The sequence below is a fragment of the Schistocerca piceifrons genome, chromosome 1 (genome assembly GCF_021461385.2).
Source record: "Schistocerca piceifrons isolate TAMUIC-IGC-003096 chromosome 1, iqSchPice1.1, whole genome shotgun sequence".
NCBI classification, from domain to species: domain Eukaryota; kingdom Metazoa; phylum Arthropoda; class Insecta; order Orthoptera; family Acrididae; genus Schistocerca; species Schistocerca piceifrons.
This window is the reverse complement of record NC_060138.1, coordinates 723,297,973-723,319,062: the sequence shown is the minus strand read 5'-3', so window position 1 is coordinate 723,319,062 and position 21,090 is coordinate 723,297,973. Positions and strand designations below refer to the sequence as shown.

The 21,090-nt window shown below is 43.4% G+C and overlaps 1 protein-coding gene across 1 annotated transcript in view; it reads left to right on the top strand.

Annotated features, from left to right (window-relative positions):
• LOC124772482 (follistatin-related protein 5-like) overlaps positions 1–21,090 on the top strand; it is a 503,208-nt gene that overhangs the window by 383,301 nt on the left and 98,817 nt on the right. Inside the window, exon 4 of the mRNA XM_047249332.1 lies at positions 5,354–5,590. Coding sequence (XP_047105288.1) covers positions 5,354–5,590 — 237 coding nt within the window. The remainder of the gene's footprint in view (positions 1–5,353; positions 5,591–21,090) is intronic.

The following is a 21,090-nucleotide window of genomic DNA, read 5'->3' as shown; positions in this document are numbered from 1 at the left end:
TCCACAAATATTTTGAAAGAGGACAAAGACTTTGTGGTTGACAAGTGTGATGAAAGGTGTATGAACTAGAGGTCATTTACTCGTGTATCGGCTTTCTAAATTTAGGGCAAATATTGACTGAAATACGAAAAAAAAAATTCTCAGCCGTTATTAAAAACCCACATTTTGGTTGTGTGCAATGTAGTGCGAAGAAATCTTAATGTGGAAGAGAAGCTTCTTCTTTCAGAGATGTACTTCTTACATTGACATAAAATGAAAAACTAACTTCTTTTTTGATAAAATGCATTTGGGGAATTTAGAATGAACTATGTTGGCCACTTAGAAAATTCAGCGAACCAGCAGTACACATCGCGGAAAAAGTCATTGAAACTCATGTAACTGGTGTCATATTTTGGTGGAATATGTGAAGATTACAGAAAATACACTTCCAAAACTATACTTAGCTGGTTACTACAGAGAACATTTATTAGAGATGACATGATGATGATTCGCACTGCAAATAGCCACTAATAGTCGAATGAGAGTGAAGTTGCTGTGAACACCATTCGTATCGAAATAAATAAATGAGCCCAAAGCACGCCGAAAAGGAAAAAAAAGGACAAATAAGTTCAACAGTTTTCTGGCTCAAAATTACGCAAAACGAGTATATATTTCATCGAGTCTCGTGCTGTGATACTCAGGTAAAAAAAAAAAAGGGGGGGCGGGGCTACATTCGTCCGGTGTGAGATGTTCTTGGGGGGTGGGGGGGTCCATTGGGGCCCGAACCGCACAATGGCCCTGGGTTCGGTGTGGGGCGGCGGTGGGGTGAGTGAACGGCTGTAACCTGTTGTGTACAACTGAGGCTGCGGCGGGGACGAAGCCTCTCCGTCGTTTCTAAGTCCCCCAGTTCAGTACAATACAAGATTCCCTTAACCTGCTTGGGTTGGTCATGGCTTGACTTGCATGGGAATAAAGCAACTGGCTCTTTCTGCTAATAACATGCGGCAGCTTATCTATGTGGCTAATGGACAAGCATGGACAGGTTACAAGTAAAATGTGTACACTTCTGGCTTGCGCTCGATAGCATGTGGTATGAATATATGGGTCAGTATCGGGCTGCTGTTAAAATATCGATATATCGATGCCGCTATACTTTTCCCAAAGATTATCTATATCAACAGGTGATATGCCATGAAGCGATATATCGGTATCGTAGTTGCAATATCGAGTGCCGATATTTTTATTTTACTTTACATTTTTTCCAAGTTTCTGTAAATATTTGAATGTGTTCTTTGAAATTGTAGTATAACATAATTTTATTTTCTCTTTGTGAAGGAATCTCACTACTTTTGAGCTTTCATCACGTTCAGTATTTCTCTCTAGCTATGCGAAGCAAGTATAGGTGAGACGAAGAAAAAGCCCGATTGCTCTTGGGGGTGGCGGTGTGAATGGAATAAGAAGCCATCCGATGCGAAGAAACGGCGCACCAGTTATGTTAAAAAAAAACAGTTTTTAATGCAACTACTGTGCTACTTCTTCACATCGGCGTTCTTCAAAAACAGTTGCTGAAAATGATGAACAAAAATCTAAATTATAAGACTGGTCTCTGCAGTGGGCGGAGAAACGTGAGGGGAAATGTTGACGTTATCGGCGCTCGGCGCTACCAACAGAAACTGCAACGTTTACGTTAGCCAAGAAATTTTGACACTACAACAGCTAGTTCGCTGGCGTTTGCAGAAATGAAATACACGGAAGTCGACATGAAGTGTTCCGGACAAATCCGATATGTGACGAACCCAAACGACGGACCCATTGGACATATTTTATTGTGCCACTTACATGTAGTTACCATTGTTAGCAAAGTGGTTATTGCCAAGCGTGGACGTGCATCGTTTCCCTTCCAATTCTTCAATTCTTGGTCTAAGGGGGATGAGCAGGCTGCTAGCTTTTTGCTATGCAGCATACCTAATAATAATCAATACTTAAATATACAGCTCTAAAACTGGCACTGTATTTACAAAGTACAGGCGATATTTTTATAGGCCGGTACATCAACACTTTTTTCCGACGATATATCGATATATCGGTACCATTATTCGATATAACAGTGTCGACAATGATATATTTTAAATATCGATGGATAGGACGCCCGTTCAGAACACCTCAATATCCTTCTTTCGAGCATTTGCTTCGTCATGGAGGTGGCCAAACCGCACAATAACCCTGGGTTCGGTGTGGGGCGGCGGTGGGGTGAGTGGACTGCTGTAGCCTGTTATGGGGTTGTGACCCACTGACGACTACGACGAGAATGAAGCCCCTCCGTCGTTTCTACGTCCCCAGTTCTATACAATGCAATCATTACATCAGTTTTTAATGTGCTAAGTACATACTGAAAGTTCAGTGATACGCCTCAGCCCTTGCCGAACTACACTGACTGCACTGAGGAATAGACGCATATAAAAACGCACAGCATTTCTCTACGACACTGTTGAGACGGTTTCATTGCTGCCTGAGGCGGGCACACATTTTACTAATCAAGTAGACGGTACACAATTCACGTTACTAGACGGGAGTACTCGGAGTACGACATTTTAATTTATCGTTGTTTTGTGCCCGACTAAAGTGAAGAATTATTGCATGAGACTGCACATTTTCTGTCAGCTCATGTACTCATCTGAGAGCCCACACCCATTGCTAGTACGATTGCTAGACGTTGTATGAGGGACGTTCAGTAGGTAATGCAATAAATTTTTTTCTCTGCCAATTGCAGTTGAAAAAATGCGGAATTTATCTTGGGACATCGTGAATGGTTACAAGTGTAGCCGAGAGCGCTAACGCGCTTCTTCCTTGACTTGCGTAACCGCGCCTGCCCCGGATCGAATCCGCCTGGCGGATTAACGACTAGGGCCGATGTGCCGGCCACCCTGGATGTGGTTTTTAGGCGGTTTTCCACATCCCGCTAGGTGAATACTGGGCTGGTCCCCATGTACCACCTTAGTTACACGGCTCGCAGACATCTGAACACATTCGCACTATTCCATGGATTACACTCGATGCAAACAGTGGCATTCACTAATTCCGTCCCGGGGGGGTAGAGGGTGGCAGCAGGAAGGGCATCCAGCCACCCCTTAAACATTAACATGCCAAATCCGATTAACGATTGCTGACCCTGCATAACTGCGGAACAAGGCTCAAGCGATAGATAGCTAGAATCGTGGATGGTTACCGCTACAGCACTTACAGTTCATTAAGTTCCTATAGACGGCAGCACTAAACGTAGACTTCAAAAAGACTTGAAAACGGCGTCTGTAATTCAGGTCCGCTCCAATCAAATAGCTGTCATAGAGTTTCTCTTACCGGAAAATCAGAATGTCGCAGGTATTCATAGGCGCTTGCAGAACGTCTATGGAGGCCTGGCAGTGAACAAAACCACAGTGAGTCGTTGGTTGCTCAAGGTAAGACACGAGGTACTGGCGGAATTAAAGTTGTGAGGACGTGGCGTGAGTCGTGCTTGGGTAGCTCAGCTGGTAGAGCATTTGCCCGCGAAAGGCAAAGGTCCCGAGTTCGAGTCTCGGTCCGGCACACAGTTTTAATCTGCCAGGAAGTTTCATAACAGCGCACACTCCGCTGCAGAGTGAAAATTTCATTCTGGACACTCAGAGTCGATGAAACGTGGGTTCATCACTTCGAACCCTAAACAAAACGGCCGTCCATGGATTTGAACCATACCATTTCCCCTCTGAACTTCAAAGTTGCACGGTCTGGCGGTAAAGTCATGGAGACTATCTTCTGGGTCTCTGAAGAGGTTATTCTGTTTGATGTCCTCCCTCGTGGTGCAACGAGTGCCTTGTGCTACCCTCAGGAAATTGAAGGAACGATTTCAACGTGTTGATTGCCACAAAATTGCAAACGAACTTCTCCTTCTCAACTACAACGCAAGGTCTCACGTAACTCTGTGCACCCGAGAGGAGCTCACTGAACTTCACGGTTCTTCTGTTTGGCCCAATGAAGGAGGCACTTGTAACGATATGTTTACGTAATGTATATACATAAACATACAGTTATAAATGTCCCCGTACGTAGTCGCTAATTATAACAATATGTTCACTTTTGCGGTGGAAATATATTTGCGAACGCCGAGCGTGTGCGGCTGTTTCTTGTTGGATCGTCTGATCAGTCGGAAGTTGCATTGCAGAGGAGAGTAAATGCCTATTCAATATATAATTATTTTTGGATAGTTCAATATGAACTTCCTAAGAGACCGTAGTTTATCATGCATTTACCAGTAGAATATGGCGCGGAGGAAATATTTCGCCGCATGCAACTTCCGTCCTATTTCGACGAAAGAATTCGTGACTGTAAACTCTCTATTTGGCAGAAACATAAAGAAAATTAAATAACTTCGTGAAGGAGTGAGATATAGATTCTATATTAAATAAATAGTCCATACACCAGTTCCATTTAACTCTGAATTTATGGCAATTAATTGATGAACTTACACTGCAATGAAGGATTTAACATGGATGCCGTTTTTACTGGCACTTCTCTTCTCGTAATGAAAATAATTCCTTTGACGTTTTCACATACAAGTCGCACAACAAATCTACTGCTATGCAGTATTGCACTTTCAGTAATGCACTTTTACTTTACACTAAAATAATATTATTTTTAACGATAATAATACGGTGGCAAGGCATGCGCGTCCGACACAAGTTACAAGAGACAAGAGAAAAATGAGTAACTGTTCATCGAGAATATCTCGTACGTAAAAAGAAAAATGTGTAAAAGTGTTCTTCTTCTGTCCGTTTTTCACACCGCGGTTTTCAAAGTCAGTAACCCACTGCATCTCTGACGGCACTTCGACAATAAACACGTTACGTCACAGGTCGTTCACCTTTTACGTTCTCGCAACATTATTTGCTAACTGTAGCTGTTGTCGAGCGACTGCTCGATTAGTGAATGATTTAAAATGATAAGGCAATCACATAATGTTACACATGCGAAGCAATACGTGGACGATTGGGAGGTTATTGATGCAGCCAGACGAGACGACCCCGACGTCGACCAGTAGAGTGGGCATGCAACCCTCCCAGTAAGGTGGTGTAAGGCCGTCGCATTGAACGGAGTTTATGTTGAAATACAGTGCCGTGTTGCCAAAAGAGTGGGAAATAGTGTGTTGTATTGGAACCAACGTGCTCTCATTGGGGGGGCGGGGGGGGGGGGGGGAAGAAATGTTGCATTACTTACTGAAGTCACTGGTATATGTGGTGCGCTGTTAGTACGCCGGCCGCTTGGAAGTGCTTACGATCGCCGCTGCTTGCGCTGCTCGGCTGTCCGCACGGCTGGCTGTACGGCCGCCCCGCGCCTGTTGCAGACCCGTGCCTGGTGCAGTTCTGCGGCGCGGGCCGCGAGTGCGTGCTGGAGCGCGGCGCGGCCGTGTGCGTGTGCGTGCGGCGCTGCCCGCGCCACGCGCGCCTCCACCTGCAGCGGCCCGTGTGCGGCTCGGACGGCCACCTGTACGCCACGCACTGCGACCTCCACCGCGCCGCCTGCCTCGAGGGCCGCGCCATCGCCGTCGACCACTCGCTCGCCTGCATCCCGCACCACATCGGTAAACGAACACCGCTCGCTGCCGCTACTGCTGCTGCTGCTGCTGCTCCTGCTGCCGCTGCCTACTTGCTGCTTACTGCTCCACACACACACACACACACACACACACACATTGCTGTTCCACTGAGCACGATCTCCATACTGCCTGGATGGAGTATTCTTGGTCTTAGGGCATTTACAGCAATGGTCATTAAAATGGCAAGAACTCTCCCTCTGACTGTTCACCATACATTTTTTTTATCGTATGTTGAACTATCTGTATTGCCATTCTGAACTGTCAGCTGTGGCTGTTTCCAAGCACGCATATCTGGCTGTATCTTAAGTACATACGAAGACGAATGGTTTGGAAATGGACATAACTGATATATTAGTTCTATTTTGAACTGCAATTTCCTTAACCTTTAATATGAAGGGAGTGCAAGGACTTGACCCATACAATGACCATTTCATTTCAACATATTTATTTGCATCATAGAGAAATCATTAAGAGAATTACAGTCATAAATCAGGTTCGCAGGAGAGCTTGTGTAAAGTTGGGAAGGTAGGAGATGAGGTACTGGCAGAAGTAAGGCTGTGAGGACGGGGCGTGAGTCGTGCTTGGGTAGCTCAGTTGGTAGAGCACTTGCCCGCGAAAGGCAAAGGTCCCGAGTTCGAGTCTCGGTCCGGCACACAGTTTTAATCTGCCAGGAAGTTTCATAAATCAGATAATTTATTTAAGTAACGCCATTCAGGCAAACTTTACAAACTGTTTGTTCTATAAAACCACGAATGAATTAATTTGTTTAAAAACATTTAAAAACCCGCCACTCAGTCCAATTTTACAAATTGCTTGTTATATGAAACCACAAGAGAATTAATCTCTTTACAAATATCTAAAAAAACCGCCACAGGGGCCAAGTAAATCATTTAAAATAAACATTACATCAAATAACCAGGAAATCAATTATTATTTCCACATAGACTGAAAACCGCCCCTCCCGGGCGAGATATTACCAAACAACTTTTCAAGGTTATAGACAGTTTGATGAATAATAACCCAGTTAATTCTCCATCAAAATTGAAATACGCCACTAAGGCTGAATTGCACCACAATTTTTGAAAACGGTTTGAATTAAGACACAGTCTTCTAGAAATCCCTCAAAATTCTTACGACAAATATTTAAAACATTTAACCCGGACAACCTTGCAGAGCCACCACAAGTTTTAGAAAACTGCAGCTTGTACAATAACTGAGGCCCGAGATTGTGAGGCCGCGACTTAGCCACGAACGGTGGAGGCGACTGAGTACTTATCTTCGAATTAAGATGTGGACTTCGTTTGTACTTCCACCCAGTTCAGAACACCTAAATCTGAACCAAACAGGACAGGCGAGCTCAGGTGAAATCCACCGCCCGTACGCCTGCTAATAATTTAAAAGGGGAGGCTCTGCACTTCGGTAGCCCACTGCTTCCGATCTGTGAAACATAAATCATAAGCGACAACAGGGAACCAAACAACCCTTCCTTCACCTTGATACTCAAACTTATACACAAAACAACTTCAATAAAACTGATTTCATTCCTTTAAGCAGAACCACGTACACGAATGATGCAAACGGAGCTGGCTCATTAAAACCCAAGCATCACATGGAGCACCTTATGTGGGCCTGTAAGATACCACACGGCAGTCTTTAGACACGGAATATAGATCGTTCGGTAAGGCTGCGCACACGTATCAATGGTTCAAATGGCTCTGAGCACTACGGGACTTAACATCTGTGGTCATCAGTCCCCTAGAACTTAGAACTACTTAAACCTAACTAACCTAAGGACACCACACATATCCACGCCCGAGGCAAGATTCGAACCTGCGACCGTAGCAGTCGCGCGGTTCCGGACTGAGCGCCTAGAACCGCTAGACCACCGCGGCCGGCACACTTATCAATGTTTTAGACACTTGCCAGCTGAAGTAATAACAATACTATTAAGGAACGAAGCACACACTTATTAAGAGGCATGAAATATCACATCACAGTCCTTGCAACGCTTTGCTGCCTCAAGAGCAATCAGCATTATATTTCACTAATCTTTGGCAGGACTTGAATTACTTAACTTGATGCCAGCTGCTGGATCGATGTGGCGAAGACATCAGACGTTGCTTAGTCCGATAGTAACAGCGTGTTCCTTCACGGAAGCGAGCACATGCATAGCTTCACGAGGTTGCCAAGAAGCCACAGCGCCGGCCCGCTGTTGCTGACCCCAGTACGATCAAGCGCTAACTGCCGCCCGTACTTAGGCACACTGTGCTCGCTATTGTCTCTCCAGCGTCTCGCTAATACGCGCACTTTCGCGTACCGTGCCAAACGTTGTTCCCCCTTTTCACTCCGTACTGTCCGCTATACCCTGAGCCGGGTCAGGCTCCAAAGACAAACTTCTGCCACAGGGAATCGATAGTGCCTAACCAAAGATAATCCTGGCACCAGTCCCGCCACGGCTCAGTAATGTCAGAGACTAGTAACCACCAATAAAAAAGGGTACTTCTTAATGCAACTATCGAAGGAATTCCAATCATTTATTTCAAAATTCGATATCGTGAAGCCTTTGTTATTGAGAAGTGCGATACAATACGATATTGCAGTGCCTGTGTTGTTCAGAAGAACAATGCAAAGTTCCTTCAGACATGCATGTATCGTACCTGTGAATAACAAAGGCACAACAATATCGTATTTGTCCGCCGACACCGGGCAAGCGACTTTCAATCGAAATGCCTCCTTTGTACGGGAATACACATAACGAATGTACGAGTACGTGTTATAGACACATACTTCACGACATATGGATGTTTGGGTCTGGTAGTGACTCATACTCGTATAGCCTAATGATGAGGCGACCTCTAGCGATGAGCGAGAAATATGGGTTCGCGTCCCAGTCCGCCATAAATTTTCAGTGTCATCATTCCATTACACAGCTGAGGGTTGTCGTTATTCGCTACTGTAAATACATTTCATGTACGATGCAACGTTCCCTCGGGTATGCATGCAGCAACATACACTGCGGCGAATACAGCCGTTATGAAGTACATGAAATGTAATCACACTTGCGAATACGAACAACATCTACATCTACATCTACATGATTACTCTGCAATTCACATTTAAGTGCTTGGCAGAGGGTTCATCGAACCACAATCATACTATCTCTCTACCATTCCACTTCCGAACAGCGCGCGGGAAAAGTGAACACCTAAACCTTTCTGTTCGAGCTCTGATTTCTCTTATTTTATTTTGATGATCATTCCTACCTATGTAGGTTGGGCCCAACAAAATATTTTCGCATTCGGAAGAGAAAGTTGGTGACTGAAATATCGTAAATTTTTGTTGGACTGGGGACGGACCCGGATTTCCCGCTTAACCGCGTGCAGGTTCTGACGCAGGAAAGACGACATATGGAAAGTACTCGTCTGGCCGTAGTCGTGCACGGATGGACAAAGCGGTTAAGGTCACCGCTCGCGCAAAGTGGGAAATCCGGCACGAATTTTCATTGCCGTCATTCCCTTACACAGCTGGTGGTTGTTCGTATTCGCAACTACGAATACATTTCATGTATTTCAAAACTGTTTTTACTGTATATAAACTATAGCTCGAAGAATGTATGATTACATTAAAAATGAATTCAGGAAAGAATCCTCTAGTCTGTCTCAGCAATATCCGTTCTTCTGGGAGCGCTGGGGTCACAAGGTACACTCAACTTCTACCAAGTTTGAAAGCTTGGAGAAAAAGGTACTGGAGAAAGTAAGGCTGCGAATCATGAATCCTACTTGGACAGCTCAGGCGGTAGACCACTTGATTACGCGACTGTCGCGATTTATTATTATGTGATCCTGCTTAAGCAAATGTATAGACTATGGGTGTACCGGGAACACCCAAAGCCGTGTAACAAAGGAATACTGCAAGGGCCCAGAGTTACAGAATCGTAGTTCTGAATGTTTTCAGAATTTTGAAATCGGAAATTTAAATAATAGAAACACTGATTTTTTATTGACGTGATAAACGGAAGATCAACGAAGGGAATACCCGTGACACTCTTCTCCACCACAAACCACAATGACATAACAATAACAATAATGATACCAGAATGAAATTTTCATTCTGCAGCGGAGTGTGCGCTGATATGAAACTTCTTGGCAGATTAAAACTGTGTGCCGGACCGAGATTTGAACTCGGGAATGCTGTCCTTTGCGGACAAATGCTCTACCATATGAGATACCCAAGCACGACTCACGACCCGTCCTCACAACTGTACTTACAACAGTACCTTGTCTCCTACCTTCCAGGCTTCAGAGAAGCTCTCCTGCAAACCTAATAATGACAATCTGCGTCTACATACACTATGTGATGAAAAGTATCCGCACACCTGGCTGAAAATAACTTACAAGTTCGTGGCGCCCTCCTTCAGTAATGCTGGAATTCAGTATGGTGTTGGCCAATCCTTAGCCTTGATGACAGTTTCCACTCTCGCAAGCATACGTTCAATCAGGTGCTGGAAGGTTTCTTGGACAATGGCAGCCCATTCTTCATGGAGTGCTACACTAAGGAGACGATAGGTGAGACCTGGCAAGAAGTCGGCGTTCCAAAACATTCCAAAGGTGTTCAATAGGATTCAGGTCAGGACTCTGTGCATGCCAGTCCATTACAGGGATATTATTGTCGCATAACCACTCCGCCACAGGCTGTGCATTATGAACAGGTGCTCGATCGTGTTGAAAGATGCAATCGCCATCCCCGAATTGCTCTTCAACAGTGGGAAGCAAGAAGGTGCTTAAAACATCAATGTAGGCCTGTGCTGTGATAGTCCCACGCAAATAAAAGGGGTGCAAGCCCCCTCCACGAAAAACACGACCACACCATAACGCCACTGCCTCCGAATTTTATTGTTGGCACTACACACACTGGCAGATGACGTGCACCGGGCATTCGCCATACGTACACCCTGCCATTGGATCGCCATATTCTGTACCGTGATTCGTCACTCCACACAACCTTTTTCCACTGTTCAATCGTCTAATGTTTACGCTCCTTACACCAAGCGAGGCGTCATTAGGTATTTACTGGCGTGATATGTGGCTTATGAGCAGCCGCTCGACCATGAAATCAAAGTTTTCTCACCTCCCGCCTAACTGTCATAGTACTTGTAGTGGATCCTGATACACTCTGCAATTCCTGTGTGATGGTCTGGATAGATGTCTGCCTATTACGCATTACGAGAGTCTTCAGCTGTCGGCGGTCTCAGTCGGTCAGCAGACGAGGTCGGCATGTACGCTTTTGTACTGTGCGTGTCCCTTCACGTTTCCACTTCACTCTCGCATCGGGAACAGTGGACCTAGGGATGTTTAGGAGAGTGGAAATCTCGTATAGAGGCGTATGACACAAGTGACGCCTAATCACCTGACCACGTTCGAAGTCCGTGAGTTCCGTGGAGTGCCTCATTCTGCTCTCTCACGATGTCTAATGACTGCTGAGGTCGCTGATATGAATTATCTGGCAGTAGGTGGCAGCACAATGCACGTAATATGGAAAACGTATGTGTTTGGGGGGTGTCCGGATACTTTTGATCATGTAGTGCACATACTCCAAAATCTACCGTAAGGTACTTGGCGGAGGGTACCCTGTACCACTAACAGTTGTTTCCTTTCCTTTTCCACTCGAAAATAGATCGAGGGAAAAACGAGTGTCTAGCCTCCGTGTGTCCCTGATTCTCGTATCTTATCTTCGTTGTCCTCACGTGGCCAAAGGTATGCTGGCGACAGCAGAATCGTTGTGCAGTCAACTTCGAATACCGGTTCTCTAAATTTTTTGAATAGTGATCCTTGACAAGACCTTCACCTTCCTTCCAGGGATTCCCATTTGAGTTCCCGAAGTGTGTTGTTCGAACCTACTAGTAACAAGTCCAGGATAGTAACGGTCTGCCGAGCAAAAGTGCGACTAACGGAAAAGACTCACCGTGGTTTGACAACTGTGTTAGAAACCTGCTAAGAAATCAGAGAGAACCTCACTGCACATTTGAACGTAGCCATAGCCTCAAATTGAAACAAAAACCAAACGAAGCCAAAATCAGCGTATGGACAGCTAGTCCTGAATTCTGTCTACAATATTCTGAGAAGTTTTGATCTATGTTAAATTGGTAAACGGGTCAAAGTCATCTGTCTAGATGCTCTGTGACCGTAAGGACACTGAAATAGAGAACGACACAGAAAAGGACGAAATAGTAAATGCCTTACTGTAAAACTATTTCACAGAGGAAGATCAGATTGCAGTTCCTCTCTTAAATCGTCGCACGAACGACAAAATAAAAGATACCGAAGTAAGTGGTCGTGGAACGGAAAAGCAACTGAAATCGCTGGACGAAGGAAAGGCCAGTTGACCTAACGGGATACCATTTTGATTCTACACACAGTCTATGAAAGAACTTACCCCACTTCTAGAAGCAGTGTACCGTAGGTCTCTAGAGGAGCGAAGTGTTCCTAATGTTTGAAAAAAAAAGTGCGGTCAATCCCGTTTTCAAGACAGATCGTCGAACAGACGCACAAAACTACAGGCCTATAGCCCTGACACCTGTCTTTTATAGAATTTTAGAACGTTTTATGCTAACGTATTAAGGCAGTTCTGAACACCGAAAATTTACTCTGTAGGCTCCGAAAACAACGATCGCGTGAAACCCAGATGGTTCTGTTCGTCCACGAGAACCAGGAAGCAGCAGATACCGGCAACCAGGTAAATGCTGTGTTCGTAGACTTCCTTAAGGCATTCAATATAATTCTGCACTGCTGTCTAGTAAAGAAAATATGAGCTACAGAATATCAGACCAGCTGTACGACCGGGTTGAAGACTTTTTAACAAACACGACCCAGCATCTCATTCTGAATGGAGTGAAATCTTCAAACGTAAAAGTAACTTCGGGCGTGCCCCAAGGGAGTGCTATTGTACCATTACTTTTCACAGCACATACACATATTAAAAAAAAGTTTTGCATCGCCTTAGTTAGAACTACCGAAGATTGCCGTTGACTGTGGATATTGCATCACAGACACAGTCCTTTGACTGTTCAGAGAAGTCCCTATACCCGCCAAAAGATGTCAACAACCATGTATGAGCAGCGTCTATTAGACGGAAGGGGATCTGACAGCCGATCAGTTCGAGGCATTCCATTAGGAAGGAGGTACACAGCTCGTGTTGTATGTAGTTCAACCATGCCTAGACGGTCAATACCGCGGTTCGATCGCGTCCGCATTGTTACTTTGTGCCAGGAAGGGCTCTCAACAAGGGAGGTGTCCAGGCGTCTCGGAGTGAACCAAAGCGATGTAGTTCGGACTTGGAGGAGATACAGAGACACACGAACTGGCGATGACATGCCTCGCTCAGGCCGCCCAAGGGCTACTACTGCAGTGGATGACCGCTACCTACGGATTATGGCTCAGACAAAGCCTGACAGCAACGCCAACATGTTGAATAATACTTTTCGTGCAGCTACAAGACGTCGTGTTGCGACTGAAACTGTGCGCAATAGGCTGCACGATGCGCAACTTCACTCCCGACGTCCATGGTGAAGTCCATCTTTGCAACCACGAGACCATGCAGCGCGATACAGATGGGCCCAACACATGCCGCATGGACCTCTCAGGACTGGCATCACATTCTCGTCACCGATGCGAAAGGCGGATGTACACTGTACTAGTGCCGACATTGGGCATGCTCTGTTGCCTGTGTCTACGTGCCTGTGGTTCTGTCAGTGTGATCATGTGATGTATCTGACCCCAGGAATGTGTCAATAAAGTTTCCCCTTCCTGGGACAATGAATTCACGGTGTTCTTATTTCAATTTCCAGGAGTGTATTATTACTACTACTACTCGATGCTGTTACAATAAATAAAGTCTTCGCCTTACACGTGCAGTTCCCTTGCGGTCGTAATAAAAACGTTTACATACTCTTGTTTTCTCAGTGCACATACCGTATTGTTTGAATTATAAGGGAATTTGCCGCAGAAATAATAGTATCGTCAATTTCCTCACAATGGAAATGAAAATGTTTAGACAGAGAGTTTTTCTACGCCACTGTTTCTTAAGGTTTGCAACACGTAGGCGTATATACTTAAATATTCATTTAACTTATTTAAAATCTGGTAGGCGAAAGAGGGAAAAAGTATGTTACGCACTTACATATGGACTGTGTGTGTATTTTCTTCTAGTCTGTACAGAATTATTACAACCCGCCCGTGAAAAGCAAGGAGCCAGGGCCCCAGTCCCGGTCCACCACAGAGCTCTTATCTGCCGGGAAATTTCAATTCATGATTAAATTTCTAAGTAATACAAGGAGATACCACCTCTGATAACACCAGTGGCTCTAATGCGGTTGGTCAACGAAGCGAGCCGGGGTTACAGATGAGATGTCAGTCCACGCTACTTTAACTCTTCATTTGCAGTGGCGAATGATGGCTCGCAGTCTCTTGGCAGTCAGCGACCCGACGTTTCAGTGGATGAGAGATTTGCGGAACTTGCTGGCCAGGGCAACAGTCGAGCACCCTCTGCAGCGATGTAGGTCAGAAACATTATCTTGTTGAAAGATAACATCACAGAGACCTCGAACCCACCGACTTTGACAAGTCATAAATGTATCACATGTTGCTGTCGTGGTCTTCAGTCCAACGACTGATTTGATGCAGCTCTTCATGTTACTCAATCCTGTGCATCTCCAGGGAACTGACATCCTACATCCCTTTGAATCTCCCTTCTGCGGTCATCTCTTGGTCTCCGTCTATGATTTTTACCCCACACGCTTACCTCCAGTACTAAATTGGTGACCTCGCGATGTGTCCCTTCTTTTGCACCACAAATTTCTGTTCTCCCCAATTCTATTCAGTATCTTCTCATTAGTTACGTGAGCTACCCATCTAATCGTCAACATTCTTCTGTAGCACCACATTTCAAAATCTTCTAAACTCTTCTTGTCTAAACTGTTCATTGTCCATGTTTCACTTTCCCACATGACTACACACCATACTTCCTGACACTTTAATCTACACTTGATGTTAACCAATTTCTCTTCTCCGGAAACGCTTTCCTTGTCATTGCCTGACTACATTTTATATCCTCTCTACTTCGACCATCATCAGTTATTTTGCTGCCCAAACAACAAAACTCATCTACTACTGTAAGTGTTTCATTTCCTAATCTAATTCCCTCAGCATCACCTGATTTAATTCAACCACATTCCATTATCCACATTTAGCTTTTGTTGATGTTCACCTTGTATCCTCCTTTCAAGACACTGTCCATTCCGTTCAGCTGCTCTCTCAAGTCCTTTGTTGTCTCTGACAAAATTGCAATGTCATCGACAAACAACAAAGTTTTTGTTTCTTCTCTCTGGAAAATTTCTACTCCAAATTTTTCTAATGTGTCCTTTACAGCTTGTTCAATATACAGATTGAATAACATCAGGGATAGGCTAGAACCCTGTCTCACTCCCTTCTCAACCACTGCTTCCCTTTCGTGCCCCTCGACTCCTATAACTGCAATCGGGTTTCTGTACAAATTGTGAATAGCATTTTGCTCCCTGTATTTTACCCCTGCCACCTTGAGAATTTGAAAGAGTGTATCCCAGTCAACATTGTCAAAAGCTTTCTCTAATCTAAAAATGCTATAAACGTAGGTTTGCCTTTTCTTAACCTATCTTCTATGAGAAGTCGTAAGGTTAGTATTGCCTCGCGTGTTCCTACATTTCTACAGAATCCAAACTGATCTTCCCTGAGGCTAGCTTCTCCTAGTTTCTCCATTTTTTTGTAAAGTATTCGTGTTAATATTTTGTAGCCATGACTTATTAAACAGATAGTTTGGTAATTTTCACTCCTGTCAACACCTTCTTTCTTGGAATTGGGATCATTATATTCTTCTTGAAGTCTTACGGTATTTCGCCAGTCTCATACATCTTGTTCACCAGATGGGAGAGTTTTGTCATGGCTAGCTCTCCCAAGGCTATGCTATCTACTCCCGGGGCCTCGTTTCGACTTAAGTCTTCCTGTGCTTTGTCAAATTCTTAACGCAGTATCATACTCCCTTCTCATCTTCATCTACGTCCTCTTCCATTTCCATAATATTTCCCTCAAGTGCATCTCCTTGTATAGACCCTCTATATACTCCTTCCACATTTCTGATTTTCCTTCTTTTCTTAGGACTGGTTTTACATGTATACTCCTTCCACATTTCTGATTTTCCTTCTTTTCTTAGGACTGGTTTTACATGTGAGCCCTTGATATTCATACAGCTGGTTCTTTTTTCTCCAAAGGTCTCTTTAATTTCCCTGTAGGCAGTATTTATCTTACCCTAGCGATATATGCTTCCACATCCTTACCTTTGTCCTCTAACCATTCATACTTAGCCGTTTACCACTTCCTGATAATCTCATTTTTTTTAGGCGTCCGTATTCTGTTTCGCCTGCTTCATTTAACTGGAGCATATTAAAAAGGCGACAAGTTTCGTTTCAATGTTTTCATTAGTTGCAGTCGATTCCACTCAAAACGTAATTAAATACGACGACAGTTTGAAATTGCCGTTTCAGAATTATACGTTTTAGTAACGCACTAACTCTTTCCAGAATAATAAAGGAAAAGAATAGTGAATGTTCTTATCTGACACTGAAACATAACTTTGGGAATTAAGTGAAATTTATTGTTAAGAATTTAAGAAATAGTACATATGTACTGAGATGACTTTTTCTCCCTATACATAGTTACCTACTAAATTAAAATTCGTGTCTCACAGCAGTTGAGAAGATGATGCCGGTGGTGACGACTATGTTAACAATTTCTTCATGTCTCACGTATTGTAGATTAATAATGGCCCGCGATGTTGCCAACAGAGCAACTGTTCTTGAAGTGGTTATGGAATGATGTCCAGAATTTTTATATCTGTGACTATTCATTTTTAGAAACTACTTACCAATGTGTAAATCATTGCCACGCTAGTCCATAGATAATTTGATTAACATTTAGTCGCATGTAATGCACATTTTAGCTATTTACTTAAGAGGGTCATTTATACGACTTCATTTTATGACAATGAGCCTCGCTTTTAAATATTCTCCTTCTTCAGATGTCGGTATAGAAACAGTATTCGTACTTGACAAAGTCAATCATTTGTACGCTTGACCACACACAGCGCATGCAGACAAGACCTGTACTCCACTCCCGGACAACCTCGAGTCCTTTCTGCCCTTACCGCTGAAAGAGTCTCAAGGTCATCCAGACAAGCGCCCTTTCGGAAAGACAATGTAGTTCCCGGCTTACTTGGTTGAATATTGCAAATACTAATTCAACGTAATAAATGTTCCTACGGAATTCAACAGTCATTTACAATTATCAGTCAAGTTTTACAAGGTAATACGATTATTAATTTACACCTATTAGCAAAACTTTTAGATATATAAGATTACCGATATAACACCGTTTTTAAAAATTCTAACTGCAGAATCGATATTTAGAATATAATATACTAATGATAAAATTCAGTAATACCAGAGAAGGAAAGTTGCAGCTCACCATGTAGCAGAGTGCTGAGTCGCCATAGGCACAACAAAAAGTCACACAGTTACTGCTTTCGGCCATTAAGGCCTTTGTCAGCAATAAACACACAAACACACACGCACACACACTCACGCAAACGCAACTTGCACACATGTCTGCAGCCTCAGAGAACTGAAACCGTACTGTTTGTATGTGTCTCTACTGCTGACAAATGCTTTAATGGCCGAAAGCTATAATTATGTGAATCTTCTTGTTGTGCCTATCGCGACTCAGCATCTCCGCTATATGGTTAGTAGCAGCTTTCCTTCTCTGGTATTGTTACATTCCATCCTGGATTTTCCATTTCATGATAAAATTCAAAATTTTATGTTGGAATTATGAATTTTAGTGTCGTTACATCACAACTGTCCCACCCCATCACCCCTGATTCGTTTCAGAATGGTTTGAGGAACGCTCTGCTGACATGAAGGTGTTTATGGAGATACCCAGTTCACATGATTTCAATCATGTTGGCAAATGTGCTTAGCCACGTAGTGGGATATGCGCGCCTTGGATCTAGTTTCAACCAGTCTGCCACGTGGGATTAGCCGAGAGGTCTAAGGCGTTGCAGTCATGGACTGTGCGGCTGGTCCCGGCGGAGGTTCGAGTCCTCCCTCGGGCATGGGTGTGTGTGTGTTTGTCCTTAGGATAATTTAGGTTAAGTAGTGTGTAAGCTTAGGGACTGATGACCTTAGCAGTTAAGTACCATAAGATTCCACACACATTTGAACATTTTTTTCAACTAGTCTCCATACTTTGTGAGGGTCGGCAGTGTCCCCGTGGACCAACATGGCTGCCAATATTTTTGACATCTCATGAAGTTCACGCCACAAAGCGACATTTCTGTTATCGGGACTGTAGTTAGCTTGAATTTATCACGGATCTCTCTCCAACGCAAAGTCCGAAGCGAGTGGATAAAAGCGAAGGTAAAACAACGGACTCTGAAAATTAAAGACCAATATACTTAACATCTGTTTGCTGCAGAATTCTTGAGCACATTGGAAGTTCGAATATAAGAAATTCTGTTGTGACACAAATCTTCTGTCCACAAATCAGCAAGGATTTAGAAATAATCGCTCGTGTGAAACTCAGCTTGCCCTTTTACCCTGCAAACCATCGATGAAGAAGATTCTGTATTCCTAGATTGTCAGAAAGCGTTTCACACAGTGCCTGACGACAGACAGTTAACGAAGGTTCGATCATACAGAAACAGAAGAGGTTATAGGGCCAAGGTAGCCCCTGAGGGCCGGAAACCCACATTATACAACAGAGGACATGATTGTCTGTGTCCAAGGCGTACCCAAAAGCACCACGGTAAACACCGGCTATTTACATACAAGATAAAGGAAACAGACATTCCGAGCACTACTTCCTGGAGGGGGAGGGGGAGCTCGAGCCACGGCTTGCAGAAAGTATCAAAAAAATGTGTGTGAAATCTTATGGGATTTAACTGCTAAGGCCATCAGTCCCTACGCTTACACACTACTTAACCTAAATTATCCTAAGGACAAACACAAACACCCATGCCCAGGGAGGACTAGAACCTCCGCCGGGACCAGCCGCACAGTCCACGACTACAGCGCCTCAGACCGCTCGGCTAATCCCACACGGCGCAGAAAGTATCACTACGCCAAAACCCGATTGGCTGGAGACAGCTATTTAGGAGCTAGAACCAGCCCTGAACTTCAGTTCGCTATGGGTGCCGACCTCGTGCACTTCGACCGCTGAAGATTCCATCTTCGTCTCTGAATTGCACTTTCACTAGCGTGTGTGTCTGTTACCACGAACCTTTGTGGAAAATTAGAAGTGAACTTTTTGTTTGCCTCAATTAGGAGACTTTTACTGGCATCGTTATCGTTACCTTTCTTTTGTTGTTCATTCATCAACCTTGTAAACGTACATAAATAAAAGTTGTGTTTGTGAAAAATTGCAAATTGTCAGTCACTACATCGAGTGCTTGGGATCCCCACCAGGTCGTATTAAACTTAGACATCGAAACAATGTAGAGGCATGCTGCTAAATTTGTTACCGGTAGGTTCGAAGAACGCGTGAAGGTTACACAAGCACTCCGTGAACTCAAATGGGAATCATTGGGAGGAAGATGACGTCATAATAGCGAGACGGTACTGAGGAACTTAAGGGAACCGGCATTTGCAACTGAATGGAGAACGGTTCTATTGCCGCCAAAGTACATTTTGCGCAAGGACCGCGAATGCAAAATAAGAGAAATTAGAGCTCTTATGGAGGTGTATTGAAGTCCGTTTCCTAAGCCCCATTTACGAGTGGAACAGGGAAAAAATCACCAGTAGTGGTACAAGTTAGCCTCCGCCATGTGCCTTAGGTAGTATGTATGTACATGTATACGCTATAACTGATAACTTACGAGGAGAATATCACACGAGCCATAACCCAATTTCACAGAAACTTCAGTCAGCGGAAAAGCAGCTAAAATGGGCGAATACGTGCGTCGTCCTATCAGTAGATACTCGAAATTTTCTGAGAAAACGACGGTCAATGTGTCCGACTCTAAAAGCCATCTAAATGATGGCTTTTAGAGGGGGATAATGTCAGACGAAACGGTGGCGCAGTGGCTAGCGCTGCCGCTTCTCACGTTTGCCGTCGTGTTCGAAACCCGATTATTGTTTAATTTATTTTTTATCATTTATCTATACCTGTCCGTAGAAAGTTACTACACGAATGTTTCTTAACAATTTAGAGGATACAAAGCATTATATTAACTGCAAAATTACAACTGGGATTCACAGTCAGTGCCATATATTTATTATATAATATACGTGTGTAAGGTGTTTTCGAGGATTAAAACCTTTTTAAATTCACATATTCTTATATTTAATTCTTATGTCAATTGTTACCTTAATTCTTACATTTCATTCTTGCGTTTATTCTTCAGGAAGGGTTTGGTGCTTTCCCTTGGATTATAGCGATAGTATAAACATTCTAAATATAAAAGTTCCGAACGCTATGAGCATTCGCGATGGAACACTTACCACTTATTTCTATGAATCTCACCTGAGAAAGAAACATCGTTGACACTGTTGAAGATTTCACTCGTTGGCAATAATTTTGCGGCAATCCAAGCATAACGGGTCACTTTATCGAAAACTGGCGCTTGCAACTGATAATGAATCAAGATACAGTACAAGAATTTCACCCGATACAATTTTACATAATATTCTCATTAATTTATTTTTATATTTCTCTTTTTTTATTTATTCACCAGACATACAATTCGCAGCCCAATAAAGGGAAACGTTATTTCAATATACACTGGAAAACATTAGTGTAGTGATCTTCTAGGGACATGGGTAGATCAATGAAAAACTAAAATAAAAATAATAATCAGGCTTTGAATACGGAGTGGAAAACTGTAAAGCCGCGACGCTAGCCATTGAGCCACCTTCTTTTCTTTATTTTTTTTAGGGTCTCCCTTCTCCCTAACAACTCTTCCTTGATATCTCCAAATATGCCTTTATCGGCGAACTTCACTGCTTTAGTTAAATTAAAACATAGATGTCATGTTCTGATAATGGGTGAATTCATAATCTACTCACCTTTACAGCAATAAAAACAAAATCAAGAAATAAATAGTCTGAAATGAAATTGTAAATGTTCCTCAAAGTCCATTTCCCGTGACGAAAATTTCTTGCGGTAAACTGAACCTTCTTGATATACAGTAAAAGAGAAAGTGTATTTCTTCGTGAGACAAATTTTAGAAAAGAATATCTTGATGGACTGTTCCTCTACTCAAAAGCAACTAAAAAACGACGGAATAACACAACGAGCAGCAAATGGCCGAATTGACAGTCTGGCAGTAGAGTTTAAAGCCTGCAATCTTACTGGCTGTCAGACGGAAAAACAAAAATAATTAACTGGGTGCTGTAAAAAAAATAA